Source organism: Haliotis rubra, unplaced genomic scaffold, assembly GCF_003918875.1.
Source record: "Haliotis rubra isolate DU_JTF1 unplaced genomic scaffold, ASM391887v1 Scf543, whole genome shotgun sequence".
Lineage (NCBI taxonomy): Eukaryota > Metazoa > Mollusca > Gastropoda > Lepetellida > Haliotidae > Haliotis > Haliotis rubra.
Window position 1 is genome coordinate 29,917 of NW_025767239.1, and position 12,087 is coordinate 42,003.

The 12,087-nt window shown below is 38.9% G+C and overlaps 1 protein-coding gene across 1 annotated transcript; it reads left to right on the forward strand.

Moving 5' to 3' along the window:
• The first annotated feature begins 1,696 nt into the window (after window positions 1-1,696).
• LOC124253529 (vacuolar protein sorting-associated protein 29) lies at window positions 1,697-11,837 on the forward strand. The gene is made up of 5 exons (XM_046687324.1): window positions 1,697-1,812; window positions 4,238-4,429; window positions 7,289-7,524; window positions 8,754-11,301; window positions 11,385-11,837. The coding sequence occupies exons 1-4, from the start codon at window positions 1,810-1,812 to the stop codon at window positions 8,869-8,871; spliced, it is 549 nt and encodes a 182-aa protein (XP_046543280.1). The 5' UTR covers window positions 1,697-1,809; the 3' UTR covers window positions 8,872-11,301; window positions 11,385-11,837.
• The last annotated feature ends 250 nt before the right edge of the window (window positions 11,838-12,087 follow it).

Sequence of the window (12,087 nt, forward strand, 5' to 3'; positions counted from 1 at the left end):
AGGCCTTAAAAATTCACCATTTTATTTCCGATCACGGATATGTCAAGTACCGCGATACAACGAGGTCGCAGGCTACTTTCACATTTGACAAAACTCGGTCTAGGGCCAACCAGGTAGCTGACGCGAAATCCATTGTTATACGCATCAAGTTTTCAGATGGCCATTTTGACTTTTTGCTGTGGTCATTTTGACTAGTAGGGGTTGAGGCCATTTTGACCTTTTTGTGTGGCCATTTTGAATGGGTCAGTGTGGCCATTTTGTCGTGTGGCCATTTTGACCTGTTCCCGGTTACGAGTGCCACAATCATGAATTTGAAAATCAGACTTTGACAGTCGACCTCAAAGGCAAACTTGGACTCTTTTCGATTAATTTTAACCTGGTCTCCCCAAGAGGTCTAAGATGAAACATAGAAAGTGAACACGAACTTGCAGGGGAGTCCAGTTATTATCTGCGTGTTCCTGTCTGGAATTACTTATCTATGTCATGCCAGTTAACATTTGCTCGAAGTGCCTTAACGGTATATCAAATACTCCTAAAATCTGACTCGATGGAGAAGTGTTTATTTCAGCTAGTATCACTACATCATTCTTATGTTGGGTTTAGCAAGTTCGCGTAAAATATGCGCTAACAATACCCACCACCAATGAAAACTCTCTCAAAACGATAAGCTATTACCTTTTAAGTTTAGTCCAGGTATCACACATTTCATGTTGTAGCTTTTCTGTAAGTTTAAGTAATAATAAATTGAAACTGAAGCAGTTAGAGATTTTATAAATTTGCAAATTCCCGCAAAAGTCATTTTGCCATCCATGTTGATTATGGGTGCAGGCTAAAACGTCACCGCAGCAAAACGGCACCAGGCGAAAACGGCACCATTTGGACATAACGGAACCTCGACTTGGCGAAAACGGCTACAAATCTTATGGTGAAAACGGTACCAAATAAAATCCTAATTATTGGGAAAATCTTATTTGTCATTAGATAATCTGAATACAGAATTTTGGAATGCGTCTACTCTGCCGACAGTGATTGGAAAGTTTGTGTTAGCTGATAATCGGATTCCAGTCAGTGGATCTCCCATTGTATATTCACCCCCCGCACCTGGTCAGTCTTCAACATCGCAGTCAGGACAAACAACTTTGTTGAAGGTATACATTTCTTAATAAAATACAAAGATTAATAACTTAAAATAAATTATTACTGAATATTATACTATTTTTGCATTGTCAGGTTTCAATTTTTATAATGTTACGTAAAAATATGTTCTTCTTTTCAGGCTGGCACAAATAAGCATCCGGCCAAATATGGACGTTGACGTGTGAACATGTGTTATCTTGTTATCTTGTTATTTTAATGTAATGGGTGATTGAGTGAGTTATGATTTTACGCCGCTTTTAGCAATATCCCAGCTATATCACTTGTTATAATCTTGCTAATTTTATGAAATGAAATTAAAACCATAAGTCAACGTCATACTGTGTTTTTTATATGTTGATTCTAATGTTATAATTAAACGAACTAAAACATAAAAGTCAACATCATACTGTGTTTTGTATATGGTGCCGTTTTAGCTCAGAAATCAGTAGCCGTTTTCGCCAAACGATTTTGGTGCCGTTCTGCTGTGGTGCCGTTTTAGCTATAACCCGTTGATTATACAGACTGCGTTTGTTACGCGTCATTCCATTGGCCAGTCAATACCAATCAACAGTAGGTTTACAGAACGTGCACTTGTCACATGAGAGGGAAGTTGTGTTTCTCTGTAGCGTTTAGGAAATAACCGGTGTGAAATAACGACGACCACAGAGCAAAATGGTAATGTATTTTTGACAACGACTGCTCTAACATTACCGCCATGTAAATATATTATAACTATTCTGTGCGCGTCTTTGCCAAGTCAACTGTAGATCTACATCAAAGAGGGTTGGTTAGATATTTTCTGAAAACTGAAGGGGGAGTGTCTGTTAACATTTGACGTGCAGCTTTATTATGCTATGATAGTAATAGTTATATTGTCACTGTTGTCATTATTTACGTTAGCTGTTAACAACTCAGTGTGGTGTGGTAGCGATGCAGTTTACCGGACACAGCTTGCAACAGCGCTAATTTATTGGTTCAGGCAGCTGACACCAGTGACAGTGACTCCAGCTTCACATAGAGCTCACGTCTCAATCCATACGGTTAGTTGTGTAAGCGAAGGTTAGCCCAAACCCTATCCTTAGCCAATGGATCTTCTTTCCTAGCATTCTTTGACAATCAATTGCTAATGCTACCCCTTTCCGACCAAACAGTCTTGTAGACATCCTCATGGTTGAACACTTCCTACCAATCAAACACCAACTTACAAATCTAAGGGTTAGCTGTCGCTTTTAAAGCATTAATCCGATGTTATTTGATGAAACTTTCCTCCATGGTTATTAATTCTGAGTTTCATGGAGAAAATGGCTATTGTAAACAGTACAATGCAAGTGACATAAGCAGGTGTAGCAGAGCGTGGAGTCATCCCATACGGAAGACCACAGTGACGTCAGTGTTTTGATCACGTGACGCGCCCGAGTACTTCCGGTAGGCAGAAGGTAACCATAAACATGAGAGAACCACACAAGCTGCACTCATTTGATCGTCGACTTTACATACATAACAACTCTTCCCGGTCTGTTTTATTGGCTTGACACTCAGTGCATCTTCAATCACCAGAATTGTCCTTGTGACGATAGACACATAACAATATTATGTTATTGTTATGACATACTGACATTTTATAATATCTCCCCGTGTTAGAACATTATTCGAAAATCATCGCCCGCGAGAACCATTCACGACTTGAATTTGTAAAATAAAGATCTACGCACCGGCGGCAACATTGAAGGACAAAATGTACAAGCGCAAGCAAAAATGCCAACTTCTGTTGAAAACAGCAAACAATAACGAATTGAAGGTGACTGAAAACTTAATTCTATTATATATTTGGATTTTACGAGAATTTGAATCACCTTAGAAAATGTATCAATGGTCGTTTCCAACTCGTGCCTATTTTACCTCCATGAGTGCCATGCCCTCGTGCTTTCCTGCGAAGTTTGGGCACGCCTTACAGCGTCACCCACGGCTGTCAACAATGTCAGTGTGGGAAGGTTTATCCAACAAAATCATTATAAACTTCGATAAATATGATAATTTTGTTACAAAGACAATACCATTTACCTTATCAGACCATGTAATTAATTCCAAACGAAAACTGTTGGATCTATCAAAAGGATGGCACATTTTTTCGGTATCCGCGATGCATGTGGAGTTGTTTGTTTACCACCGTTGCAATGATCGTTCCTATTCGTCCAATCGGTGATGTAACATTGAGATTGTTTTTGTTTATAAATAATTAAACCGAAAGTTACTAATTTTTAGGAAATGGGAAACTTCAGTGTTTTCTCTTGACCAAAGAACAAAAATACTGATCAAATCATTAAAAAAAATAATTCATTATGAAGAAATATTAGACAGGGTACCACTCGACGTGATGTGCCTGAAGTAAAAAATGGCCATTATTTGCGGGTGTGTACCGAGAATTTTGGTGAACAAATCTTTAGTTCGCGGACGTTTCGTTTTAAGGTACATAAACTAATCGAAGATTATATATTTAGAAACCTGAGAATTAATTCATTCCATTCAAAATTCAAATGACATGTAAATCCGACTTGTTCAATAATTATTGCAAGTTTTATTTGGGGATGTCATTATGCAGCTCTCCTGTCGAATGGGTTCGACAGTAGCATTGAGAGGATTAAGTACATAATCCGATCATTGTTTGCTTTTTACGCTACACCGGTTCTCATTGTTATCGTCAGCCATTGTTGCTTTCTGCCTACCGGAACACGAGTGAGCGTAGTTCGTGAGGTCACTTCCGTAAACATATGGACTTTCCTATAGAATAGATGTCATCCTTACACAAGCATTAATTATTTCTGATAGTTCCTGAGGTCCCATGGTAGTGTGTTAGGTAATTAGATACATTCATTGGGCTAGCTTAGCTTCAACATGGCAGCATGAGTTTGATCCTCCAAACTGCATTGAAATCCAGAAAAGTGTGCCTGGTAAAGTGCACTGCTTCCATCATGCCCTGAAGGTACTAAATGTATTCTAAGATGAAATGTTATTTCATTTGACAAACAGGTCACAACAGCTGATTAGAATAATAAACATCATCATATCATTGAAATCAAATGACATTGTTTCTCTTTTTCAGTTGGTTCTTGTATTAGGAGATCTACATATTCCTCACAGATGTAACAATCTGCCTGCTCGTTTCAAGAAACTTCTTGTGCCCGGAAAGATACAGCACATCTTATGTACAGGGAATCTCTGCACTAAGGATTCTTTTGATTACCTCAAGACACTAGCCAGTGACGTGCATGTTGTCAAAGGAGATTTTGATGAGGTGAACTTGTCCTTTAAATTCTATCCTGTCCTTCAATGGCTATCTTGGCTTAGTGGTTCATCATGCCGTATGATAATTGGGTTATTGTTTATATGTCATGACAGTTATCATTTACTTTGTGTATTGATCTAAATCATTAAGATTGAGTTAGGACATATCCAACATAATCAGGCAATGTCTTATCCTATCAGCAGCAGTTCAGTATTAATGGCTCCTGCATGGGTGAGTGAGTGAGTTAGTATTTAACGTCACCTCGGCAATATTTCAGCCATATAGTGACGCTCCTGCATGGACCTAATTATATTGTATAATAATACATGTTTTGGGGCCACTCAATTATAACACTTAAAGCTTAAAGGCCAGGGTTTAAAACCAATGCACATTTGGGTTGTGGCACATTGCCTGTGAAAGCTGCCTTTCGATGCAAAGCAAAGCAGTATTCAAGTACATTCCATGAAATATTACAAACTTGACTTACTGTTTCATAATGATATTAATTTCGAGGCAGACAGTCTACAAAGCATACAATCTGAAAATATATTTCTCTTTTTGAAATCCACATTTGAATTTCCCAATTCATCAGTCAGGTGGCCAGAGGAGGTAAGTTTCGATAACAACAATTCTGCTAGTAGAGGTAATGTTTCATTCAGAGTTTCATATTTCAGTTTTTCCAGGCGTGCTGTGAAAATGACAGAACTATTATAATATATCATATTGCAAATTGTTAGTAGCTATTACTATCAGGTTTGTCTGCTGCATCAGGAATAGATATATCATCATCATCATTATCAGAGTCCTCAACGATGCCAGTCAACTGCTACAGCACGTCTCTGTCATATCACAGAGGCTCAAATTCCCAACAACCATCGTCTATTCAATAGAAGCTGGAATAACCACATTGGCTATGTGTGCCCTCTTCCAAATGCTGACTGTATAATTGACCCACGTATTTTGTGACTTACTTTTGACATGGAGGTGGATGTCTGATGTCATCATTGCGAGATGGGTCAGGGAGACAGTCTTTGGAACACAGCTCATTTATTTTGTGATCTCGCCAACAAAGTACATATATATATCAACTCATGAAGTTCATCCATGAGGTCAATGTATATCAGAGGCCAAGATAAGCTGCGTATCCGGGTAAAATACGCATAGAAAATTTCCAATTACGTATTGAAAAATAATTGTTGCGTACCAATTACGCATTTAAAATGATAAATACGAAAAAAGTTTAAAACAAATGCGTACGGAATATATTTATAAAAATCGCTTGCGTAATGAAAAATACATCGATTGCTATCAAGTTGTACTGTTAGTATAGGAAAAGTGTTGTACTGTCAGTATAGAATGAGTGATTTTTTATGAAATCATTTCCATTATAGTTAAGTTTGTTTTCATTAGGTATGACATCAGGCAGAACATACCTGCTTAGTAAACTTACTCAATGAAATAATACTTAGGTGAGTAAAATGACTGAAATACGCACATATTTGAAAGCAGTCGGTAATGGAAAATGAAATACCCACTCAACATTCATAATACCCACTCCAAAAATATACCGTGGGTACAGTACCCACATGAGCTAAATCTTATCTGGAGCTCTGGTATATATAATAATAATAAGTCATCTTCTATAGCGCACAGTCTCCAAACACCAAGTGATTGCTCGAGGCGCCTAATCAGAATCTGATAATTATTACCCCGGATAACCCAAGCTGCCTATTAAGAGCTAGAAGGTTATAGTCACATGACTTTATCCAACCGGGTACCCATTTTCTGTTTGGTGAACAGAGGCAATTTTGAACAAACCCACTTGCCTAAGGTCAGACCACATGTATCACATGTGCTTCATTGTGGGGCAGGACTGAAGTCCTAGAAACTCTCAGGAGTCAAGCTGCCAAACACAGTCACCCATCCAAGGACTGTCTTAGCTCGACATTGCTTAACTTCAACTGATTCCTGACCTGAGCTCTGTGCACCGGACCACACACACCACCAGAATGGTATATCCATGTTTCCCCCAACCTGTCTGGAAGTGGCACGAATTTGGGCATCTTTGACAACACCTTTCAGAAGTTTTTACCTTCCCATATCCCCTGAAGGCACTCTTAGTATCATGACCCATGAAGACCCGGGTAGAATTGATCTTCAGCAACCCATGCTTGTCGTAAGAGGTGACTAACGGTTAGCTCGCTGACTTGGTTGACACGTCATCGGTTCCCAATTGCGCAGATCGATGCTCATGCTGTTGATCACTGGATTACTTGGTCCAGACTCGATTACTGCCGCCATATAGCTGGAATATTGCTGAGTACGGCGTAAAACTAAACTCACTCACTCACTTGGTATCACAACCATTGTATGCATGCAGAGCCGTCAGCACAGTACAGTGTTACTGGGAATGGGACAGTAAAAGTTCCTGACTTTGACCATACTTTTCAAGTTACCAGAGATCTATGAACCTTAGTAATAGTAGATGATGGCCGAATAAGAAATGTTGCAAACGTGCCTTATTTTTTCAGTGTAACATTAAGCATTACAGACTGAGCATGTATTTGATGTTAAGTTTATTTGTTTGTTGTTTAACACCACACACAGTAATAATCAAATCTGGACCAGACAATCCAGTGATCAACTTCATCAGCATCGATCTACTCAATCGGGATACAGTGACATGTCAACCAAGTCAGCGAGCCTGAACCCCTGATCCTCTTACGACAAGCATGGGTTTTTGAAGACCAATTCTAGCCTGCATCTTCACGGTGTTGATGTTAAGTAGACATGCTGAACATGTTAATATTGAATCATTATGCATTCTAATATGTGGTAATATAAAACGTTTTGCTTTTTTTTCAACAGAATTTGAATTACCCTGAACAAAAAGTTGTAACAGTTGGGCAGTTCCGCATTGGTTTGTGTCATGGCCACCAGGTGGTGCCGTGGGGTGACACTGAAGCACTGGCAATGGTCCAGCGGCAACTGGATGTCGACATCCTCATCTCAGGTCATACACACAAGTTTGAAGCGTTTGAACACGAGGGGAAGTTCTTCATTAACCCAGGATCAGCTACAGGGGCTTACGGTCCACTAGATAGGTGAGTGATGCCAGACCCTATAGGGGGATTTATATTGATCTCCACAATGGTAATAACAAATTAGCCACTTATATATAGCCAAACTCCACGCTGCAGGGACATGCTCTAAGGGCATGCAACATGATAGACATTATTACCCCTGATAACCTGAGCAGCCTGTGGTGGCACTAGAAGGTTAATAGTCACATGACTTATACCACTCAGGCCCTGGGTACCCATTTTCTGCTGGGTGAACAGAGGCAATTTTGAACAACCTCACTTGCTTAAGGTGAGACCACATAGGTGCTTCGTTGTGTGGGGCAGGACAGAAGTCTTAGAAACTCTTAGGAGTCAAGCTGCCAAACACGGTCACCCATCCAAGACTCCATGACTAATGTTGCTTAGCTTCACCTGATTTGTGACCTCGATGCACAAGACCAAACACCACCACAATCCAGATTTAGATCAAAGCAAAGCTCACGATTAATTCCCAAACATGTCACAAATGATGCTATCAAGCTCTTTATATCTCCACAGGGGGCGGTGGGGTAGCCTAGTGGTTAAAGCGTTCGCTCGTCACGCCAAAGACCCGGGTTCGATTCCCCACATGGGTACAAAATGTGAAGCCCATTTCTGGTGTCCTCCACCGTAATATTGCTGGAATATTGCTGGAAGCGGCGTAAAACTAAATTCAGCCAGCCAGTCAGACATCTCCACAGACAGGGCTGAGGTGACTTGTCTTTCACATTTCACGACCATCGAGGGGCATCAATGATCAGTTTAATGTTATTACATTGAATGCAATGTTAACATACCATAGGTACCTTTGATAATTTTGGAAAATACAAACTTGAATTAACTTTAATCAAATGTCAAGTTAGGACCTTGGCTTATCTTTTTAACAAAATAATTATTTCATCCTCAAAATGAAAACCTCGTTTGTACAGACCTAAGTATAGGCTTTACTGTTAGAAACATGTAACATGCAGGGGTGTGCAGTATTATCAGTATATCTGTTTATTGAGCTTCATTCTTTCCACGGTACATATCACAATATTATTTTTTTATGTTTGGTGTATCGGATGATTTCAAATATCAAATTTTATCATTTGTTTAATGTTATACACTTACCAAACACCATCAAAATCTGAGAAACAGATAAAGGAACCCTGCCATGAAGTGGTGTTCCCTTATTTGGTTCCCAGTATATATCCATCACTATATATATATGATGTAATTGTGTTTTTCAGTGAAATAATTCCATCGTTTGTGATCCTGGACATCCAGCAGTCCAATGTGGTGGCGTACGTCTACAAACTCATAAATGACGATGTCAAGGTGGAGAGGATAGAGTACAAGAAGTCATAAGAAGACATTAGTCACTGCATATTGGGTTTTGCTCCTATGATATTTAAAAATATAAAACCTGGAAGTGGTGCCTCTGTGGTCAGATCGGATTTACAGGCTGTTTGTCAGATGTAAATAAACACTTTAACACAGTACCTGTCGTGGTAGTATGTTGGACAAGTCTCAATAAATCTATCAATGTGAATCATGGATACCCTTCTTTAACAGATTAGATAACTCTAAACCTTAATGTATCAGACGACTTTCTGTTGTTTTTGTAGATTGATTCTGGCCAGGAATTCACATTCCATTCTGAACTTGTTTGGAGGAGGAGGAATCACTTTATTCGACAGATTTTCACGAATTTCTCAATAATGTCCTCGGTAGTTTTACAGCTGAAACTGAGTGTTTTGTTGCAGTACTTGATAGCTACTAGGCCAGCAATGATTCACCCAGACCTCTATATGATTCGATTTTCGATATTTGACTCTTGATTCTATTCTATATACAAGTAAAAGCATTAGATTTCATTTAACTCTCAGAGTCGGCTTTTTAGCATGAAATCCACCGTCAACTTGGTGATGTCTGCTAACAACAATTCTCATTGGATAATTAGTCTGACATCAACCAATCACGTTTTGCCTTATTTCAGCGCTCAAAACTGCCCGAGTGGAAATGATTTAAATAGGTAATCAAATATCGAATCGAAATAGTGATAATGGTTTTCGAAAATCGAAACTAAGGTGTCAGATTCGATTTTTGATGAATTGAACCGAATCATTGCAGCCCTAATAGCTTCATGGCCTGAGTTACTGATAGTATTCGTGCCAAGGCCCCTGCTCCACAATCAGTCATAGCTCTATGATGATCAGGTCTCTTTGCAAAACAGAACCTAGGCCCATTTCACAAATTGATCATAGTGCTATGACTTACCTCATACCTTGTTACCTTGATTTATGACAGTTGATCATAGTGCTATGACTTACCACAGACTTAGGATGGTCATAGTACTGTTACGATCATACCTCCTAACATAGACTTATGACAGTTGCACCACAATGACTGTCTAACCTCTTAACATAGACTTGGCACAGTTGCAGCATTATTGGTTTTTTTCAGGCTCTTTACTCATAAATTTTATTCTAGCTTATTTTGATGTCAGCGTAGATTAAGGCCCTTAATGCCATGTAACTTCAGAATTTTTGTTTTCCATTAAAGTAGGAATGTTTTTAAAGCATTATTTTGTAAGTTGAAGATGATGGCATGTATTTGATTTAGATAGAACATTATGAATAACCTGATAACTGACTGCTCCAGCAATAGTTGGCTTTATTTACATTAAATTGTTACCATAGCAACTCAATCTGTAGTTAGTAGTGTAGGGAGCAAGGAGCAGTACTGTTTTCCTTGTAACACACCTGTGTCACATCCATGATTATCCAGTGTATTAGGGTGGTGGGGTAGTCTGGTGGTTATAGAATAATAATAGAATATTGCTAAAAGCGGTGTTAAACTATACCCACTCACTCACTCACTCACTCTCCAATGTATTACATCTACCATCCATCATGTTTGCTTTGTATGGTTTTATACTGCTTTTAGCAATATTCCAGAAGTTTCTCAGCAGGGGACACTAGAAATAAGCTTCACAGTATAGTATACATGCCCTTGATTTGATGAATGAAACACTTTAACCTCAAGGCTACCTTGTGACTTGAATTGCTGCATTTACATAGAATTGGGAACATCTTCGGACTTGATTTCAAAACACACCCTGTATGAATCCTCATGTCAAACTGTTTTTCTGAAGTTGTAATTTTACATGTGTATTGTTTTGTTGATTTTAAGCTGTTGAGTGAGCTGCAATTTTAAATGTGGATGTGTGCTGCATGATCATGTTGATTTTTAAGCTGTTGAGAGGGAAATTCAGTGTTAAGCGACAAGTGGAGGTAGTGACATGACTAGTCAAATACGACATTACAGGTGGCCCAGTCATCTAAGGCTGCCATTTGCTGTGTGGAGTTACATCCCCTTGGCACATCAGGAACCAATGATTGTGGGTTCGCGATTTTTGTCTATAGGTCCTTTTGTGTTGATAGGTTAGCTCAGCACCATACCAATGCTTGTTGGTTCCACTAAAATGGTAAATGTCTGAGATCTGCATGATGCAATTCTGGCGTTCCTGTTTTATGAAGCTGACACACAATGGTATAATTTATGCAATGTTTAATGGGGCATTAAACCAAATTCACTCAATCACTACCAAGAGGAAGCAATGGTGGGGACAATCTTTGGTGAAAGGAGGGAGATAAGATGGATAATCAAGGATGTGACCCCACTCACTTGTGCACATAATTGTTAATTAGTTCATTTTGATGTTTGTGCTAGATATATTCATACTGTTTTAGCTTTTCATTACCCAAACATGTGTTGTAAGCTATCAGCCCATTAGTGGTTGTTTCATTCTCTTCCCACAGAGGTTATTCCTGTCATATCTTCCCACGTAACATAGAAGGAGTAGCCTCTGTGGGAAGAAAATGTGGTTGTTTGTGTTCGGCAAGTCTTGAACAAAGGTGTACATACTTCTGTTGTGCATAATTTTCTGGCAATACGAAGTGCTTGGCAGAGTTGCTTCCCTTAGGAGTAACAGGATCAGATCATCCTTGTCAGAACCATATGTGTGGGTGGTAAAGACCTGTATCACATGCATTACTCAATATCAAGCTGTCAAGATGTGGTGTAACTGTAATACTGTCCAAAGTAAGTGTTAGACACAGCTCACTCTTGTTTCAAGAGGTCTACACTGGTAAAACTCAGTTTTGCACAAGTAGAAATCTGGTGAACTCTTTAGACATGAACCTTCAACTGAATGGTGAGACTAAGGTCCATCTGTTGAATACATGTTGTGTACATTTCAAATATAAAGTATTGTGATTCTTCATTGTTATTATATAAGCTGAGTAAGTAAATATATATAAGAACCTAAACGTTTGTTATTGTTTGTTCATCATGAAAGTGATAACTGTGTAGCGGTAGTCTCTTTAATTATCCTAGTTGGGAGTTATCCCCCCTTAGCGCTTTGTTTCTTATAGTGTAATCCCCATAATGGCGAATCCCATGTGCGCTAACAAAGGAGTGTAACCAAAACCAAATTAAGAATTAACCAACGTTTTTACTCTAACGAAAACATGAAAGTGTTCTTACAGAGGGTAAAATTAACAAACATTCAATGAGCAT

Excerpts from the sequence above, each read along its gene's own strand:
- LOC124253529 (XM_046687324.1), top strand. Across the intron at positions 4,430-7,288 it reads TCAAAGGAGATTTTGATGAG|AATTTGAATTACCCTGAACA; the intron begins GTGAACTTGTCC and ends TTTTTTCAACAG. Across the intron at positions 7,525-8,753 it reads GCTTACGGTCCACTAGATAG|TGAAATAATTCCATCGTTTG; the intron begins GTGAGTGATGCC and ends TGTGTTTTTCAG.